Raw genomic sequence first — 20,359 nt, forward strand, 5'->3', positions numbered from 1 at the left:
AGGCTCAAATCACGTGCCACAGCGCCACCTACTGGCTTGCGAACAACATCGTCCTGTTGTAAAGTAGGCAAATAATCATTTAAAAATTTTCAGGCCGGGGGCGGTGGCTCATGCCTGTAATCCCAGCACTTTGGGAGGCTGAGGTGGGCAGATCATGAGGTCAGGAGACTGAGCCATCCTGGCCTACATGGTGAAACCCCGTCTCTACTAAAAATACAAAAAATTAGCTGGGCATGGTGGCGTGTGCCTGTAATCCCGGCTACTCAGGAGGCTGAGGCGGAAGAATCCCTTGAACCAGGGAGTCAGAGGTTGCAGTGAGCCGAGATCATGCCACTACACTCCAGCCTGGCGACAAAGCAAGACTCTATCTCAAAAAGAAAAAAAAAATCAAACATTTAAAATCCTTAAATCTTTTTTTTTTTTGAGACAGTTTCGCTCTTGTTGCCCAGGCTGGAGTGCAATGGCGTGATCTCGGCTCACTGCAACCTCCGCCTCCCGAGTTCGAGCGATTGTCCTGCCTCAGCCTCCCACGTAGCTGGGATTACAGGCATGCGCTACCACGTCTAATTTTGTATTTTTAGTAGAGACGAGGTTTCTCCGTGTTGGTCAGGCTGGTCTCGAATTCCCGACCTCAGGTGATCCGCCCGCCTCGGCCTCCCAAAGTGCTGGGATTACAGGCGTGAGACACCGCGCCTGGCCTAAAATCCTTAAATCTTAAAAGACATTTTAAAGATTTTGCCCTCCACTTTCTGCCCATCCATCTAATCATCTCTTAAACACCAAACACAATGTGGGGTGTTGGAGTTTGGGAGAATTCGAGTCTTTCTCAGAGGGACTTATGGAACCAGCAGGGCAGATAACCAAATAAAGACATATCAGAAACGGGTGTATGAGGACCCCAAAGGGGGCCATTCTCTTGGGGAAGGAAAGGCTCCACTGTGGGATGATGGTGGTCTTGGGCTGAGCTTTTGAAAGACAGGAGGGGCCAGGCGCAGTGGCTCACGCCTGTAATCCCAGCTTTGGGAGGCTGAGGTGGGTGGATCACCTGAGGTCAGGAGTTCGAGACAAGCCTGACCAATGACCAACATAGTGAAACCTTGTCTCTACTAAAAATACAAAATTAGCCAGGCATGGTGGCACATGCCTGTAATCCCAGCTCCTCAGGAGGCTGAGGCAGAATTGCTTGAACCTGGGAGGCGGAGGTTGTGGTGAGCCGAGATCTCGCCACTGCACTCCAGCAGCCTGGGCAAGAAGAACGAAACTCAATCAATCGATCAAATGAAAGACAGGAGGTCTCTGTCAGGACAACTTGGGGGAGTGGGGGTTCATGTGATCCTCAACTTGGGACTTTCCACAAGCACAGGGGAGGGCTGCCAGGATGCATTTTAGTGAGCAAATACGGGAGTGGGAAACCTCTCAGTGTGACAGGAGAGCAGGATTCGAGGTGAGATCCAGCTGTGGATGGGGAGCACACACTCAGCTGCAGGACACACATCACACGCAGCACAGGCCGGAGCCCTGGGGCAGCGTGGCCTGCCACACCCTGGAGACCCTGGCTGGCCAGGCTAAGGACTGAGAGCTTTGTCTCATGACAAAGGGGAGTCCCTCAAAGGTTTCAAGGCAGTGAGTAAAGTGACCTACTGTGTTTTACAAAGACGACCCTGCAGAGGGAGAGGGGATGACATGAGAAGCAGGAAAATCAGTAAGAGATTGTTCTCGAAGTCAGGGCTGACAACCCTCTCTGCCACAGCACCAGTGGTGGGGACAGTGAGGTCCGAACAGAGGAGAGGCACTGAGGAGACAGACCCTTTGAGGCTGGGTGATGAGTGGGAGGTGGAGGGAGAGGCAAGTGGGGAGACCAGGTGAGTCCCAGGTTTCTGGTGTGGTTGACCATTCCTGGAACTGGAATAGAAGGGGCTGATTTAGAAGACAAGATGAAGAGATTGTTGTAAACATGTTAACCTATGAGATTCTCAAAAGTACAAATACTTAAAAAAAAAAAAAAAAACTACTCAGAAATTACTTGGGGCCAGGCACAGTGGCTCACGCCTGTAATCCCAGCACTGTGGGAGGCCAAGGCGGGTGGATCACTTGAGGTCAGGAGTTTGAGACCAGCCTGGCCAACCTGGCAAAACCCCGTCTCTACAAAAATACAAAAATCAGCTGGGCATGGTGGCGCGTGCCTATAATCCCAGTTACTCTGGAGGCTAAGGCAGGAAATCACTTGAGCCTGGGAGTGGAGGTTGCAGTGAGCCGAGATCACACCACTGCACTCCAGTCTGGGCAACAGAGCAAGACTGTCTCAAAAAAAAAAAAAAAAAAAGAAAAAAAAAAGAAAAAAAATTAGTTGAATAGGTCAAGTCCAGGGACTAACTTGTGGATGGAAGCTGGTGTAGAAAAAGAGCACTGGCTGTTTCTCTCAGGGTTGTTTCCACAGCATGAGAACACGACCCCCCTTGCTTTCCACACAAACCTGAGCGCACACGTGCCCACGTGGAACATCAGGTGGCAGATTCCTCCTATGAGGTCAGCTGTAGGCAGTTGACCGGTTGGAAGTTCAGGAGGCGGGAAGCTTTTCCCCCCAGCCACTCCAGCGCTGCAGGGAGGGTAAGATAAACACCTACATCTTCTCTACCCCCGTCCCCAAATCCTCCCTTACACTGTGGTACACACAGGGAGGTACACACACTCCTCTGCACACTGTTTATGCTTTGTGGTGGCAAACACATTTAAGTCGCTACTGATGAAGAACATTTCACAAAGAGCCGTGCAAGAGTAGTTAAAATGTGTTTATTCATTTACAAACCTAGTAACATGAGAAGAAACTCAGTGGAAACGTTGCTTGGTGGAGACAGTGCACAGTGTTAGTGCCACATTCACAGGGGCAGAAATGCTCGGTCACCCTGTGCACCCAAAGTCACCCAGGATCTCTAGAAAAGATCGCACTTACTGAAGTGCCTCGGATGTCTTCAGGGCCACACTGTAACTACACAGGAACAGGGAAGGGCTAAGCTGAACTACACATTGACAAACACAAACCATGAGTCACAGGACTCTACAGTAGTTACAATGGCGTTTTTATACATCCCAAGTGTTGACTGGAGAGTAAAGTGTTAACTGAGCTGCTAGAAAACTCTTCACTGAAAGAGCTTTCTACCCCACGCCCATTGTTCTGAGGAAGGAGAGGCTATGTGGGGCGGATGGGAACCCACACACCGAGATGAACTTTTCTCTTTCTTCCAATCTGCACCCACCATCTGACATTCTGGAGTGTAAGGCACTAGAACCTGGCTTAGAGAATAGCGGGGCTCTAAGCTCCAGTTCTTGGTGTGCAAAGGAAATTCTAACATAGATCTTTTGAAAGAGATGCTAAAAAATCCTCCCTATCTCCTGTAATTTCTGTCTTTGACAGACAGGAAAATAAGAAGGCAGAAGATGGTCTGCAAAGGATAAAAACAGGTGCATCCAAGAATGAGAAAAATGGCCCATGAAGAAATGTGTAACTCTCCAAGAGATGCAGACACTGCTCAGAGAAGTCAAGAACCACAAACAACTCTTGATGTTTCATGGACAAAGGGAAGGCAAAGGCATACAAAAATACTCAGTTGTCTTGAAAAAGAGTGTACTGGTAGTGATCAGGGCTGCAAAGGTGAGCCCTGTACTGACAATGGAGGAGCCTTACAACTCAGCACCTTAAAGTGTTGGCCTGAAGTGGTGGCAGGGAGGGAGGCGCTGACGGAAAGACCCATGGCTCACCACTTACTGCGTGTACACAGGGCCTGGAGCAAGCCTCACAAGTCTACCATTTCTTCCACTCAACTGTGCTTCTCCTGAATCCATGTGCCTGAAATGACATGTGCAAGGTGAACATTCTTTATGCTGTGTTAATACTGCTTATATCAATGTTCGTGAGGGGTGTGTGGGGGATGGGGTGCAGCAGGAAAATTAGAACGGCAGGAGGTTCTTATTTATTATTAAGCACTGTTGACCAAACCTCTATCTTAGATTTTTTTTTTTTTTTTTTTTTTTTTTGAGACGAGTCTCACTCTGTTACCCAGGCTGAAGTGCAGTGGTGCAATCTCGGCTCACTGCAACCTCTGCCTCCTGAGTTCAAGTGATTCTCCCACCTCGCTGGGCCTCCCAAAGTGCTGGGATTACAGGAGTGGGCAACCACGCCCGGCCAACCAAACCTCTATCTTAGATGTTAAAGAAGACCCTTATTGACTACACTGGCCAAGAAGCAACAGAGATATAAAGCTGAATCTTGTACCTAACTCCTGAAAGCAAGCCAATGCAAATTCCTCCACCAGGCCAGTCTTCTAGGGCCAATATGGAGTCTGCGGGTCACAGAAGATTCCCTTCTATTTCAGGTTCTCAAAAAGTGGTGTAGACTCAGCCAAATGCCAGGAAATGTGTCCAACGCCAGAGGAGACGCAGAGCCAGAAATGAAGGCTACGGGTCCTGTCTTCAGTGCAGCACTGATCGCTCTCGGAAAGCTCCCATCATTCTTGCATCGCTACTGCCACCAAGACGGTGGCAAGGGAGGCGGCTAACTTTCAAATGCATGCAACGGCAGGTAATACACTGTGGAAGCTGGAGGTTTACTTTTCATGTTTTAGTTACTTTCTTGCAAACATCAGTCCAGGAAAGCAAGCAAGCAGGTAAAATTCCGGGTGTGCATGAGGAGACGATCCAGGGCCAGCGTGCCTCCCAATGAGAACCAAACAGGAGTGGCCAGGCTCCACTCCTGGGGCCAGAGTGAAACTGGGGTTTAATCACTGAGCTATGTGGTCTCTGTGTCTCTGGCCTGAATGAGATCTCTTCAATGTCAGGGGACAGGGATCCCTGGAAGAGCATGAAAAATACAGTGGTCATTGTGCAGTTCTCTCTGCTAGAGCCTGTCTTGCCCTCATACGAGGTGCTATGACAGCAATGCAAGGTGAAAGGAGATCAAATGGCCCAGCTCAGCAGTTAGTGTTTGTCCCTTTTTGCTCTTCAGAGTTCCCGAATGAGAGCTTTTCTGGCTTCAGTACCAATGATCACAGAAGGAACATCTTCCTGATGCAAGCTTAGATGGAAGTCAAGGACCCTGGCAGTGCTAAGAACAGAAGTCACACGTGGCCTGACAACGAAGGGGAGGTAATTAAGGACATTTCAAGAGAGGGGAAGGCCCACGGAAAACTGGCAACCCTGGGTCTCCATCTGTTTGAGGCCAATACACTTTGTGTTCCTAGGTTCGGATGGCATACACCGACAAGAGAAGGCAGAGACCATCCTTCATGGTGAGCACAAAATGCTAAGACAGGTAATTGCAGAGAGAAAAAAGCACCCAACTCTGTAAAGCCAAGTCCAGTCACCCATTCATAAGAGTCCAAAATCCTTCAAATCTCTAGGAACAGAAGACAAACAGGCTGCCCAGAATGAGCTGAGACACAAGGCAAACCCTTGGAAATGACACACGGATGAGGAGGCTGTGGTTGTCCCTCCTTATTCCTGCTGGATCTGCAGCCATGGCTCTGGATCTGGGGCATCTACTGGCCTCCCCTGTTCACTCAAGAGGCCACTGCCTCTCAAGAGTCCAGAATGCTCCGATATCTGACACCGGTGGTCAGGAAGTTACACTGCCCTCTCCTCTTGAACAGCTAAGATGCTTGGACACTAGACAGAGGCAAAGCAATTATGCCAGAAGCAGGGGAGAGTCATTCACTGTCAGATCTGTCTGTTCAAAGAGCTCACATTAGACCAATTACAGAAAACCACCAGACTCACACAGCTTGTATTTGAATGAACCAGGAGAGACTTCAAGGATGAACTCTAAAGTGCTAGAAGACAAATCTGTGTTTGGGGCACTCAATAAACAAGTGATGTCCTAGAAGATCAACACCCCATCAGTCTTAGGAGTATGACCCTATTCATGGACAAGGGGTTTCAATGGACAGCCTGAGTGCTCACCCCCGCATCCTCCTCTCCTAGCAAGACAAGCAGTCTGTTGCTCAGAGGCGGAAACTGACGTCATTTAACAGGAGGCCAGGACTTCTGGTTCTAGTTCAACAAACAGTACATAATTTTGGACACAGCATCAGATTTCCTGACTTCTTAGAAAAGACAGCTAATTAAAAACGTGTCAATCTCTAGTAATTAGTTGGAGATTAACAAGGGCAGAAGAGAATCCAAGTCTTAAAACTCTATGTGGGATATACACTTCTGATGAAGCTTCTATTTGACTAATATACTGTGATGATGGCACTATTCGATTTTAAACTATGGAGACAGCTTTTATTCTTTCGATTTGGATCCTGGTAAGTGGTGATACTACTATGTAACAGTTAAAGCACAAATGTATTGCCATAGTTAAGGTTGAAGGGTTATGTCTATGTGTAACTAAATTCTTCTGGATTCAATTACAAATACGTTTTCCTTTACAACGATGGCTTTGGAGGGGTGCAAATGCTACGTGTTTGGAAGAGCAGGGGAGGCCTGCAGCTCTCAGTCACCTGTCTCCATCTTCGGAGGTAAGTCTGCTCCTTGCTGGTAATGCCTGCATCTGCCCAAGGGCCTGTTCCTCCTCTCCCAAGGCCTTCACAGCTGCTGTTCACTGGTCAGCCCTCCAGCCGGCAACACCTCTCCTCCTCTCTACCTAGAGGTTAAGTACATACTTGCTCCAAGACAACCAGACCCCCAAACAGAATTCTAATCATATGCTCCTTTAATAAGCCAACTAGAACCTTCCAAAAAGGTGGGCACTAAAGTCAGTAATCACTGGGAGTGGTCTAGTTGGGGAAGTGGCAAGAAATGTCTAGAAGGAGCCAGCGTTAAGTGGGTAAACAGAGATCCCAAAGAAACACCAGAGAAGGCAGACACCTGAGCATTTTAAGCTGCTCTAATGAAATGGAAGGATCTCCCTTAATACACTTATAGACCTATCAGAGATAATGCTTCCAAGACACCAAAGGCTAGAGTTTTACTAACCAAAATGTCTTATAGCAGTTTGTTTGCATTTAAAAAAAGTCAGATTACGGCAGTTGATATGCAAGGGGAAAATGAAGCATTGAGGCTGGACAACAGTCCATGATATCTAAGTTTCACCTTGGGAAAACAGAGACACTGCCTGAAAGCGCAGGGCACTCCTGGGCACCCACATTGTCTTCTGCTCCAGAGGATATGGAAGGGTAGGTGGAGGGAAACAAAGAGCCTGGGGGGAAACGAGGACAAGCGGTCTCTAGCCTTATGCAACGTACACCCCTTGGACTCAGAACTCTCAGTGAACTAACGTGGGTCACCTCTTTGTAGCTCTGCTCTGTGCTGGAGAGTCAAACCTGGAATTCCGGCAGCTCTCTGGAACTCAGCACAGCCCGCAAGGTTGAAAGGCCCAGGACAACACACCTGATCCCTTCCCCTCCCTATTCTAAAGGGAGAGAAACATGACTTTATGGGCCAACTGTGAAGGGGACAAGTGAGGCTGACCTGACAAAGTCAAACGCACTGGGAGAAGGGGAGGGAGGAACGGCTGAACTTTGGACAGCTGAGAGAAAAGCAGCATTGTTTCCATAGCAGAACACTCAGCATCACTGGTGGGGACTTTCTGAGGTCAGACCCTTTTGACTGGGAAAAGCAGCACACAAGGCAACATGGTTTTTCCCTTTCAAACACTGTGGCTTACTTGTTTACTCAACTAAGAAAGAAAAAGCAACCTTATTACAGAGATTAGCAAGAGATGAAGAAAATTATAGGGAGGCTGCCCTGGCCCAAAGGTCTGCTAATGGCTTCTGCAGGGAGGATGAGGATGGTGCTAGGTTAACTGCTTGTCTCCACTACAGACCAGAGAATGTCCATGCGATGCCTCTCATCAGTGAGGTAGATGATCATCCTCTTGCCAGAGGTATCGAGTGCCAGCCCACAGCACAGTGGAACAGGAGAACGAGCTGCTGGGCTGCAGGCAAGAGCTGCCCCTCAGGGCTGCATCCGACACACGGCAACCCCACCAGAACTAATAGGCTGCTCCAAGAAAATGGAACCCAAGGGAGAGGGACTCGTGCCCCGAGACCTGCACCACCCCAGCCTGCCCTGCTTTGAGATGCAGAATTTGAAAGCAGCTGTCACCATCACTAATGTCCACAGTGGAGCTTGCTTCTGTCCTGTCAGACACACCTCCTGCCACCATGAGAAGCTGAGTGAGGGGTGGGAAGGGAAGAAGAGCCCGGAGTGAATATTAGGAGGAGGAGGTGGAAGGGCAAGGAAGGCTGCAGAGCAAAAAAGTTTAAAGTAGGTCAAGTTTAAAATTATATCAAGGGGATAAGAGATGGGAGGCAAAGGCTCCAGAAGAGGAACGGAGGCGGAAGGAAGAGAAGCTCCAAGGTGACGCCCACTCTAGGACAAGATGATGGGGAGGAGGTGAGGCTGCCCTGGTGGCATCACTTCCCATGTAAGTCACTCAGCTCCATGTCATCCTTTCGGCGCTTCTGGGTGAAGAGGGAGGCGACGGGGTAGAGCTTGGCCTTGGCCTGGAAGCGGTATCCCGCGATGTCAATCTCATACTCTCCCCGGTTGATGAAATCTGCTGTCACCACTTGCTCTTCCCCCGTGTCCTCAGAAAAATTGTGCACAAAGCCCAGGCAAACGTGGCGCTCCAGGCTGTAGCTGTAGGCACTGCTGGTGGTCTTGCCAACATACTGCCCATTCCGGTAAATGGGCTCTCCCCACCAAGGCCAAAGGTCTAGGTCTGTGTCATGGTCGTCCAGGATGAACATGGTGAGGCGTTTATACACTCCATTCTGCTTCTGCTGCAGGAGGGCGTCGCGACCAATGAAATCCATGCCCTAAGAAAGAAAGGAAACGCCGAGTCATCCAGCAACACTCAGACCCTTGGCACAGAAAGCAGCACCGTGGGAAGGGTCCCCTGGTGTCACTGCAATGGGGCACAGCTGCCTCCTCCCACAACCCTGTCAGCTTTTGGGAAACTGTGCGATTTCTACCATGTGAAAAACTGCATGTGAAATGTAAAAGACGCCGCGGTAATTTTTCTAACAACAGAGGTACACATTTTGTTTCCTATTTTATAAACATAAAGTCACAAGACCAGATAGAAAAAAAACATTTAGGAAAAAAACTCACTCACTTAATAAAATACCTTATCAGTACAGTACTTTAGAAGAATGTTTTTATATTGGCCAGTCGTGGTGGCTCACGCCTTTAGCAGAGATGAGGCAAAACCTCATCTCTACTAAAAATACAAAAATTAGCTGGGTGTGGTGGAGTGTGCCTATAGTTCTAGCTACTCAGGAGGCTGAGACAGGAAAATTGCTTGAACCTGGGAGGCAGAGGCTGCAGTGAGCCAAGATTGCACCACTGCAATCCAGCCTCGGTGACACAGCAAAACTCTGTCTCCAAAAAAAAAAAAAAAAAAAAAAAAAGACTTTTTTATATAATCCCAACAAGAGCATGCACATCTATATTCAATGCATACACACGTATATATGCATATGTACAACAAATAAGACTAGAATAAACTATTAACGGTGATTATGGCCAAGCACGGTGGCTCACGCCTGTAATCCCAGCACTTTGGGAGGTTAAGGCGGGGGGATCTCCTGAGGTCAGGAGTTCGAGACCAGCCTGACCAACTTGGAGAAACCCCATCTCTACTAAAAAAAGAAAAAATACAAAAATGCCTTCTCATGCTCAAGTGATTCTCCCACTTCAGCTTCCCAAGTAGCTGGGACCACAGACGCGCCACCACATCCACCTAATTTTTTGTATTTTGGTAAAGACAAAAAAGACAAAAAATACAAAATTAGCTGGGTGGCTTCCAGCTACTCGGGAGACTGAGGCAGGAGAATCGCTTGAAGCCAGGAGGCAGAGATTGCAGTGAGCTGAGATCGCGCCACTGCACTCCAGCCTGGGCAACAAGAATGAAACTCCGTCTCAAGAAAGAAAAAAAAAATAGTGATTACCTTTAAATAGACAAAATATGGGTGATTTTAATTTCCTTCTTTATATTTTCCAAAATGAGTTATTACCTTTTTTTTTTTTTTTTGGAGACTGAGCCTTGCTCTGTCACCCAGGTAGGAATATAGTGGCATGATCTCGGCTCACTGCAACCTCTGCCTCCCAGGTTCAGGCAATTCTCCTGCCTCAGCCTCCCGAGTAGCTGGGATTACAGGTGCCTATCACCATGCCCAGCTAATTTTTATATTTTTAGCAGATACGGGGTTTCACCACATTGGCCAGGCTGGTCTCGAACTCGTGACCTCAGGTGATCCGCCCAAAACAAAAAAACCAAAAAAATTAGGCCGGGTGTGGTGTCTCACACCTGTAATCCCAGCACTCTGGGAGGCCAAGGAGGGTGGATCACCTGAACTCAGGAGTTCGAGACCACCCTGGCCAATGCGGCAAAACTCTGTCTTTACCAAAATACAAAAAAATTAGCTGGGTGTGGTGGCGCGTCTGTGGTCCCAGCTACTTGGGAGGCTGAAGTGGGAGAATCACTTAAGCATGAGAGGGCAATGCAGCGAGTCAACATTGCGCCACTGCACTCCAACCTGGTGACAGAATGAGACCCCACCTCAAAATTAAAAACAAAAGAAAAAAACCACAAAAATTAGGCAGCTGACTATAAGATGACTAGTTTATACAAATATTCGTGGCATGTTAATGCATCACCATAATTAACTTGGAATAGCTTCCCAGAAAGCACTCAGTCTTTTAGACAGCAGAACACTAGAAATAAGTGGGTTTTTTTGTTTGTTTTTCAATTGTAATTCAGAGACAAGCAAGGTCTTGCTGTATTGCCCAGGCTGAGCTCAAGCGATCCTCCTGCCTTGGCCTCCCAAAGTGCTAGGATTACAGTTGTGAGCCACTGCACCTGACCAAGTATTGTCTATTTATTATGTTTTCTTTTTTTTTGAGACGGAGTCTTGACCTGTCACACAGGCTGGAGTACAGTGGTGCGATTTTGGCTCACTGCAACCTCTGCCTGTTAGGTTCAAGTGATTCTCCTGCCTCAGCCTCCCAGGTAGCTGGAACTACAGGTGCTGGCCACCACGCCCAGCTACTTTTTGTAAATTTGTTTTTTTTTGAGATGGAGTCTCGCTCTGTCGCCCAGGCTGGAGTGCAGTGGCGTGATCTCGGCTCACTGCAACCTCTGCCTCCCAGGTTCACGCCATTCTCCTGACTACAGGCGCCCGCCACCACACCCGACTAATTTTTTGTATTTTTAGTAGAGACGGGGTTTCACCGTGTTAGCTAGGATGATCTCAATCTCCTGACCTTGTGATCCGCCCGCCTCGGCCTCCCAAAGTGCTGGGATTACAGGTGTGAGCCACCGTGCCCGGCCTACTTTTTGTATTTTTAGTAGAGACGGGTTTCACCACGTTGGCCAGGCTGGTCTCGAACTCCTGACCTCAGGTGATCCGCCTGCCTCAGCCTCCCAAAGTGCTGAGATTCAGGCGTAAGCCACCATTATTATGTTTTCATTTGAAGATATTTTATCCTATAAAGTTTTCATTCTCAGGACACTCTTGTCCTCATTTACCTGATGCTAACATTGAGGCCTCAATCTTTTTCCTCTTTTCCTGTCATATCAGTTCTTCTTCCTAGTCTAGTGCAGATTCACTACTCGGGATGCTGAGTGAAAGTGGAGCCTGGATAAACACAGTACCTTCTCTAATTTCACCCGCGACTCTCGTCCACATTCCAGGGGCGTGGTGAGGTTATTTATATCCTGACCCCAGAAGGCAAAAAACTTCTCAATTCGGAGACTGCGAAGAGCATAATATCCAGCATTCCGGATTCCGTATTTCTGGCCAACACTCATCACTTCATTGTATACATGCAGGGCGTACTATAGGAAGAGACAAAGTTCATAAGCAGCAGACCTTCAGAATTAAGCATGGAGCATGTCTGGAAGCGCTGATGGCTCACACTATTAACATGGACAAGAGAGGAGGCATATAAAACTCCCAGGATTTCTCATCCTTGACAGGCTCAGGGCACAGCCCAGGAGTGACGAGCTGGGGTCACCCCAGCCTGGACTTAAGCTCCATGACAACAGGATCCATGTCTTTTCACCTCTCTAAAATGTCTTGTGTGGTGATTCTAGCTTACAGCAATTCATAAATAGTAATTTATAGAAGCTCTCTCACCATTTGGTAAATGGCCAATCTCATCATCATTTCTAAAACAGCCCACTAACCCTCCACGGTCTCCATCTGATTCTGGCTTTGTTCTTTTGCTCCAATTTCCCAACCACTGTTACTCCCTCATATGCTGGCCCAAGCTGTGAGGCCCAGCTCTCACACGTTACCCGAGATGTGTGCACACATCGGATGACAGCGGGGGAGCCAGGAAGGCAGGGCTCGCCTGCTCATGTCCCACAGCATTCAGGCTCTCAAGCTGCTCTTTTCTTGGTTTCAGAAACATGTACATTATCAGATCAGTGAACAGAAGGTTTTCCAAACTGAAAGCAAATATTCAATCCCTGTCTGAACATACGCTGTTAAGTTTAAAGTCCAACAAAAATGAGACTACGCTGTTTGCTTTAAAAACTGTAAAATGAAATCCAAAGCAAGACGTAGCAAAGAATCAGCTTCAGTGGTACTGCAGTTCTTTATCCTAGCACAGTATGTTTCTATAAACTGCACCACTGTAGCTGAACAGGCATCTACCAAACAGACCACTATGATCAAGACAACTTTATTTATTTGTTTATTTTTGAGACAGAGTTTTCTCTTTTGCCCAGGCTGGAGTGAAGTGGTGTGATGTCGGCTCACTGCAATCTCCACCTTCCGGGTTCAAGCGATTCTCCTGCCTCAGCCTCCCGAGTAGCTGGTACTACAGGTGCCCGCCGCCACACACAGCTAATTTTTGTATTTTTAGTAGAGACAAGGTTTCGCCATGTTGACCAGGCTGCTCTCGAACTCCTGACCTCAGATGATTCGCCCGCCTTGGCCTCCCAAATTGCTGGGATTACAGGCATGTGCCATCGTGCTGGGAAGACAACTTTAAATGTGGAAAAAAGGAATCTAAGCTATTGCATGCAACACTCGCCTGTGGTATGTGTGTAAGGGAAACACCTGAAGCAGCCAAGGTGGGTACAGGAGACCCACAGAGCACGGCAGGACGAGGAGAATACACAGCTGGCGTCTCCAGGGAACGTGGTGCTCTCCCACCTCAAGCTCAGTCCCCGGCCCTTTAGGTAAGAGGATGACCAAGGAAGAGAGATGTAACCAGGTGACTAGTGTTGGGCCAGATCCAACTACGTGACTAATGTTGGGAAAATCAGAGAGAAGAGTGGGTCCCCACCATTTACTCATTTTTCTCACTAAATACCAGAGATTTAGTGTGAACAAAACGAGAATCTGCCATCTGCCCCCATGTTTTGGAAGACTTCTTCTCAGAGAGACAAACGTAAGCTTCCCGGACAAAAGCCAGCTTATAAAGAACCCAAGCGTGGCACAAATAATCTCTTAGACTCATGAAAAATCATAAGAATGGGAACAGCCCAGGGAAATCAGAAAGCTGAAACCAAGGCCTCCAAGCAAGGATGAAGCTGCTAGAGCCACAGAGCTTCCCCTTCCTGATGAGGTTTGACCAGAAGCACCCAGGTGACAACACCTGAACCACTGGGTGGCACTTCAGAATCAACCTGTCTGCACAGGCCAACCATGGCAGCTGCATCTGTTTAAATTCTTCCCAAGTCTTGAACAATCTCTTCATCTTCATATTGTTATAATACTTCTGAGTGTGGAAAAGCAGATGAAATTTCATGCGCTGATATATCTGTGCTTTAATCATTTAAAAAGGGTTGGGCACAGTGGCTCAAATAGTTAAAAGAGGGCCGCACACAGTGGCTCATGCCCGTAATCCCAACACTTTGGGAGGCTGAGATGAGAGGATCATTTGAGGCTGGAGTCAGAGTTCAGCCTGGGCAACATATTGAGACTCTCACAGCTACAAAAAATAAAAAATAGGCCGGGTGCGGTGGCTCATGCCTGTAATCCCAGCACTTTGGGAGGCCGAGGCAGGCGGATCACGAGGTCAGGAGATTGAGACCATCCTGGCCAACACGGTGAAACCCTGTCTCTATGAAAAATACAAAAAATTAGCTGAGTGTGGTGGCGTGCGCCTGTAGTCCCAGCTACTCAGGAGGCTGAGGCAGAAGAATCCCTTGAACCCAGGAGGCGGGGCTTGCAGTGAGCCGAGATCACACCACTACACTCCAGCCTGGGCAACAGTGGGAGACTCCGTCTAAAAAATAAATAAATAAAAAATAGCTGGGCACCTGTGGTCCTACCTACTCAGGAAGCTGAAGTGGGAGGACTGCTTGAGCCCAGAAGTTCAAGGCTGTGGTGAGCTAAAAAATAGTAATGAATAAGGTCGGGGTAGTGGCTCACACATGTAATCCCAATACTTTGGGAGGCTGAGGTGAGAGGATCACTAGAGTCCAGGAGTCTGAGACCAGCCTAGGCAACATAGCAAGACCCTGCCTCTACAAAAATAAAATTAAAAAATCAGCTGGGGATGTTGGCACAGGCCTGTAGTCCCAACTATTCAGGAGGCTGAGGCAGGGGGATCACTTCAGCCTCGGAGGTCAAGCTGCAGTAAGCCAGCCTGGGTGACAGAGCGATGCCCTGTCTCACCAAAAAAAAAAAAAATTTAAGAGAAAACCTATCACTATAAGTAATATGACTAACATCAAGAAGAAAACAAGCATGCCTACAATCACTGATTGCTACCTGTCACAATAGGACAAAGGAAGGAAATTATAGGAAGAAAGACTGTGGGCCGGGTGCGGTGGCTCACGCCTGTAATCCCAGCACCTTCGGAGGCCGAGGTGGGTGGATCACCTAAGGTCAGGAGTTCGAGACCAAGCTGGCCAACATGGTGAAACCCCATCTCTACGAAAAATACAAAAATTAGTTGGGTGTGGTGGCATGCGCCTGTAATCCCAGCTACTCAGGAGGCTGAGGCAGGAGAACTGCTTGAACCCGGGAGGCGGAGGTTGCGGTGAGCCTAGATTGTGCCATCGCACTCCAGCCTGGGGGACAAGAGTGAGACTTCATCTCAAAAAAAAAAAAAGAAAAAGAAAAACAAAAGCTGGCTGGGCGCAGTGGCTCATGCTTGTAATCCGAGCACTTTGGAGGCCGAGGCGGGCGGATCACGAGGTCAAGAGATCGAGACCATCCTGGCTAACAAGGTGAAACCCTGTCTCTACGAAAAATACAAAAAATCAGCCGGGCGTGGTGGCAGGCATCTGTAGTCCCAGCTACTCAGGAGGCTGAGGCAGAAGAATGGTGAACCCGGGAGGCGGAGCCTGCAGTGAGCCGAGATCGCACCACTGCACTCCAGCCTGGGCGACAGAATGAGACTCCGTCTCAAAAAAAAAAAAAAGATTGTGGAGAAGGAAGAAACTATTATTATTTGCATATGATTAGGCTGAACTCAGCCTGTAGACCTTTTTGTAACAGCAAAAGACTAGAAATAACATAAATGTCTATTAGTATTGGAATGAATTAGTACCACAATGGAATGCTATGCCACTGTTAAAAAATAAAGAAAAAAAGAACGAAGCTCTTTTTCTTTAGGTACCAACAAAGAAAGAGCTCTAAGAGAAATTGTGAAGTGAGGCCGGGCGCGGTGGCTCACGCATGTAATCCCAGCACTTTGGAAGGCTGAGGTGTGTGGACCACTTGAGGTCAGGAGTTGGAGACAAGCCTGGGCAACATGGTGAAGCCCCGTCTCTACTAAAAATACAAAAATTAGCCAGGCGTGGTGGCGTGCACCTGTAATCCCAGATACTTGGGAGGCTGAGGCAGGAGAATCACTTGAACTTGGGAGGCAAAGGTTGCAGTGAACTGAAATTATGCCACTACACTCCAGCCTAGGTGATAGAGTGAGACTCTGTCTCAATTAAAAAAAAAAAAATTGTGAAGTGGAAAAAAAAAAAAAAAAACCGGGATGAAGAATAGCAGTATGCTTCCATTTCTGTTTTTAAAAAGGGGGCTTGGCTGGGTATGGTGGCTCACACCTATAATCCCAGTACTTTGGGAGGACAAGGTGGGTGTATCACCTGAGGTCAGGAGTTTGAGACCAGCCTGAGCGACATGGCAAAACCCGTCTCTACAAAAAAAAGACAAAAATTAGCCAGGCATGGTGGCACATACCTACAGTCCCAGCTACTCGGGAGGCTGAGGTGGGAGGGTGGCTTGAGCCCAAGAGGTTAGGGCTGCAGTGAGCCACGGTCATGCCATTGCACTCCACCCTGGGTAACAGAGTGAGACTCTGTCTCAAAAAAAAAAAATTAATTATGAATTTGCTTGCAATATGCATACAAATCTCAAATGACATATAAAAGTAATACTATTATTGGTGACAGTTGGTGAGAACTGATCAGATGGCGCCAAATACTTTTTAAATGTATCACATATTCAAAAAAACTTATATCACTTAGTTAAAAATGGTCAAATCTCTTCAATGCAGCCTACCTCAGTTCCCAAGGCCCAATCAGATACAGCTCTCCAAACCTGCCAGTGCTGGTGAATGCACTGCTGGGAGCGCCGGCACCCCACAGTGGTTGTGGGAAGGGAAGGGAGGGGTGCCCTCTCACCTCTATGGGGATGTAGAGCATGAATCCTGGCTCTCCTGTGTGCGTCATGCTCATCACCCGGATCCCATTTGCATAGCCCACGCTCATCTCCTGCAGGGACAAAGGCAGCAGTCAGCCTGGGCACTCACATTGCTTGTCAAGGGAGGGACGCCTGGGGAAACCTTTCATTAGTGCTGCACCCTCTGTTTACTGTTGAGGGAGACAGACGTCCAGGCAAGAATTTCATCCCGAAAGTGGTGAACTTCCAGGTCCTGAGGCACCGAGAATGGAACACTGCCTCTGTGACATCTCTGCTTGCTACTGTTACCATCTCAGGAGTTTTAGCCAAGCTGATGGTAGAGGGTGGAGGAAAGTCCTTGACAAGCACAAAATATTCCTCTTTGCCAGGTCGTTGTGTTAGTCGGGGGTAGCAGGCACAATGAGGACAAGGCGAGTGTCTTCTCTGGGGGAATCGGCAGACAAACCCTGGCCACCTGCCATACAAAAGATGATGCCCGATGCCCACAGACATGATTTATCTGCTATCCTGGGGTCAAAGATGGGCTTCTGATTCTCAGAACGTGTTACATAGCAGCTCAGTTCCCTAACAGCGGCCACTGATGCAATCACTGTTTCTATAAACGAAAGTGGAAAGTCCTGGACAGCAAAAACAAAGTCTGGCTCTGTCACCCAGGCTAAAGTGCAGTGGCATGATCTCAGCTCACTACCACCTCCACCTCCACTTCCTGGGTTCAAGTGATTCTCCTGCCTCAGCCTCCCAAGTAGCTGGAACTACAGGTATGAATCACTACACCCTGCTGATTTTTGTATTTTTATTAAAGACGAGGTTTCACCATGTTGGCCAGGCTGGTCTCGAACTCCTGACTTCAAGTGATCCGCCCACCAGCACCAAAGCGAACCACTTCCATAGGAGGCTGACAGGATGCAGCACTCGCCAGGTGTTGAGTGTATGGGTCACTCCTCCAAGCAGCAGAGCAAACACTGGGAGGGGTCCACTGATGGCTCACAGTGGAGAGTTTTCTGTTGCTTTCACTTTGCCTCGGAGAAGGAGGAAAACTGTGAATTTGTACGTGGATCCCAACTTTGGGTGAACTTCAAAGAGTCTCCATCAGTACCGCCTGGAAGTTGCTCGTTACAGGTTGCCAAGATGTCTGTCCGTTTGGCCCTCTCTAATCAGCAGCTTCCTGGGGAGGATTCCGCTGTCATTGCTTTCATTGGGTTACAGTTTGTTTCACTCAGCTGTGGTAGCCACTTATAGGAAAGAAAATTATGTAAGAAGTTCAGAGATTCACCTACGCCATTTCTTCCCTGAAGATGCCACAGACACAGAAGTTACTCTGTGTACAGAAAAGAGGCCACACTACATGGAGAGAAGGGACCTAACTTCGACAGGCATTTTTGTGTGTATCATAATCCTGTAACTTCAAATTTTAATCCCGTGCTACAGAAACCAAAAAGCATACAGACTTTACATTTAGAGAAGCTAAATCCACTTCAAAGATATCCTAATGCTTATTAAATAAGGAAAGCTTGGAGTGTAAAAAATAAACAAATAAGGCCGGGTGCAGTGGCTCACACCTGTAATCCCAGCACTTTGGGAGGCTGAGACGGGTGGTTCACCTGAGGTCAGGAGTTCGAGACCAGCCTGGCCAACATGGTGAAACCCTGCCTCTACTAAAAATACAAAAAGTTAGCTGGGCGTGGTGGCGGGCACTTGTAATCCCAGCTACTCGGGAGGCTGAAACAGGAGAATCGCCTGAACCCAGCAAGTGGAGGTTGCAGTGAGCCGAGATTGCACCATTGCACGCCAGCCTGCACAACAAGAGTGAAACTCTGTCTCAAAACAAATAAATAAATATACTCAGTCACTTCTTTGCTAACGAAGGGCAGCACATTCTTTTTTTTTTTTTTTGAGACAGAGTCTTGCTCTGTCGCCCAGCCTGGAGTGCAATGGCATAACCTCGGCTCACTGCAACATCTGCCTCCCAGGTTCAAGTCATTCTCCTGCCTCAGCCTCCTGAGTAGCTGGGACCACAGGCATGTGCCACCACACCGGGCTAATTTTTGTATTTTTATATTTATGTATTTATTTTTTTTGAGATGGAATCTCACTTTATTGCCCAGGCTGGAGTGCAATGGTGCGATCTCGGCTCACTGCAACCTCCGCCTCCCAGGTTCAAGTGATTCTCCTGCCTCAGCCTCCCAAGTAGCTAGGATTACAGGCATGCACCATCATGTCTGGCTAATTTTTGTATTTTTAGTAGAGATGGGGTTTTGCCGTGTTGGCCAGGCTGGTCTTGAACTCCTGACCTCGTGATTCGCCCAGCTCGGCCTCCCAAAGTGTTGAGATTACAGGCATGAGCCACTGCGCCTGGCCAGCACACTCTTTTATTTGAGACAGAGTCTCATTCTGTCACCCAGGTGGAGTGCAGTGGCGTGTTCCCGGCTCATTGCAACCTCTGCCTCCAGAGTTCAAGCGATTCCCGTGCCTCAGCCTCCCAAGCAGTTGGGATTATAGATGCGTGAGACCACACCCAGCTAATTTTTGTATTTTTAACAGAGACAGGGTCTCACCATGTTGGCCAGGCTGGTCTCAAACTCCTGACCTTGGGTGATCCACCTGCCTTGGCCTCCCAAAGTGCTAGGATTACAGACATATGCCACCTCACCCAGCCAAGACACTCTTTGTGGGTGTTAACACCATAGTAAGAATATGTAACTGCCACCACTATGAAAGACACATTCTCTGCCCATTTAAGAAACAGAACTTTATCAGCACTCACCTTGCAAAAGAGGCTTGGGAAGTGGTCTGGAGTCATAGGGGCATAGGACAACTCAGACAGCACATCCACAGCTCGAGGGCCAATCAAATTGAGGGCTAAATGGAAAAGAACAAGAGATGTCCAGCTCTCCTGCTGAACAGCTGAGCCAATGGGAAAGGTCTACTGTAGACTTGCTCAGCTATAGCCAGGCCTGGGTGCTGAGACAGGAGTATGTCCCTTTGCTTATACACTCCAAGGATGGATGCTAAGCACCACGATTCTGGTGAACACACTTCTGCCAACAGGGCCTGCTGAACGCAGCAGGGCTGGCCATAACCGCCCCACACAATTCCCATTCTCCTCCTTTTCCCAGCAAGGCTACATGATGGAAGAAGCCCCAATCCCCAAATCAGAACCCGGAGGAGATCTGCCCAACCAAAAAGTATACAGACTTTAAATTCAGAGAAGCTAAATCCACTTCAAAGATATCCTAATGCTTACTAAATAAGGAAAGCATTATTCCGGACACCAGTGTTTGTGACATCGGCTTGTGCTAATTACATGTCATCCGTCCTAAGACAGGCTAGAACATGACTTTTGTTAAGTAACATTCTGTAGTATGCCAATCCAGGAGCAGGATGTAAATCCTATTTGCTACTACAAGGAATTGAGAATGAGGGCCTGGGAGAGCAAATGCTGGTGGGGCCAAGGGGCAAGATCAGTTAGGTGGGAGGGCGGGAGGGGTTAAGCTGAGACTGTTGAGGGTGAGAAAATCAGGGAACCAAGTCATCCTTAAAAATTAGGTACTCATCGGGGCCAGACGTGGCTCACGCCTATAATCCCAGCACTTTGGGAGGCCAAGGCGGGTGGATCACGAGGTCAGGAGCTCAAGACCAGCCTGGCCAACATGGTGAAACCCCATCTCTACTAAAAATACAAAAATTAGCCAGGCGTGGTGGTGGGCGCCTGTAATCCTAGCTACTTGGGAGGCTGA

The 20,359-nt window shown here is 48.1% G+C and overlaps 1 protein-coding gene and 1 long non-coding RNA gene across 6 annotated transcripts in view; one reads left to right on the top strand and one right to left on the bottom strand.

Annotated features, from left to right (window-relative positions):
• Positions 1 to 6,724, top strand: part of LOC134760433 (uncharacterized) — a 15,767-nt gene extending 9,043 nt beyond the window's left edge. The window contains exon 2 of the long non-coding RNA XR_010137859.1: positions 3,413 to 6,724. This is a non-coding gene — a long non-coding RNA (uncharacterized LOC134760433). The remainder of the gene's footprint in view (positions 1 to 3,412) is intronic.
• Positions 2,772 to 20,359, bottom strand: part of PDPR (pyruvate dehydrogenase phosphatase regulatory subunit) — a 49,870-nt gene continuing 32,282 nt past the window's right edge. For 3 of the 5 annotated variants that reach the window (XM_024233873.3, XM_054534117.2, XM_054534120.2), the window contains 4 exons: positions 19,387 to 19,481; positions 16,604 to 16,693; positions 11,657 to 11,839; positions 2,772 to 8,816 (listed from right to left, as the gene is read on the bottom strand). In XM_024233873.3, the coding sequence (XP_024089641.2) occupies positions 8,412 to 8,816; positions 11,657 to 11,839; positions 16,604 to 16,693; positions 19,387 to 19,481 (773 nt within the window). In that variant the 3' untranslated portion in view covers positions 2,772 to 8,411. The remainder of the gene's footprint in view (positions 8,817 to 11,656; positions 11,840 to 16,603; positions 16,694 to 19,386; positions 19,482 to 20,359) is intronic. The other 2 variants (XR_008514674.2, XM_054534118.2) reach the window with 2 other exon arrangements.

The sequence above is a fragment of the Pongo abelii genome, chromosome 18, assembly GCF_028885655.2.
Source record: "Pongo abelii isolate AG06213 chromosome 18, NHGRI_mPonAbe1-v2.0_pri, whole genome shotgun sequence".
Lineage (NCBI taxonomy): Eukaryota > Metazoa > Chordata > Mammalia > Primates > Hominidae > Pongo > Pongo abelii.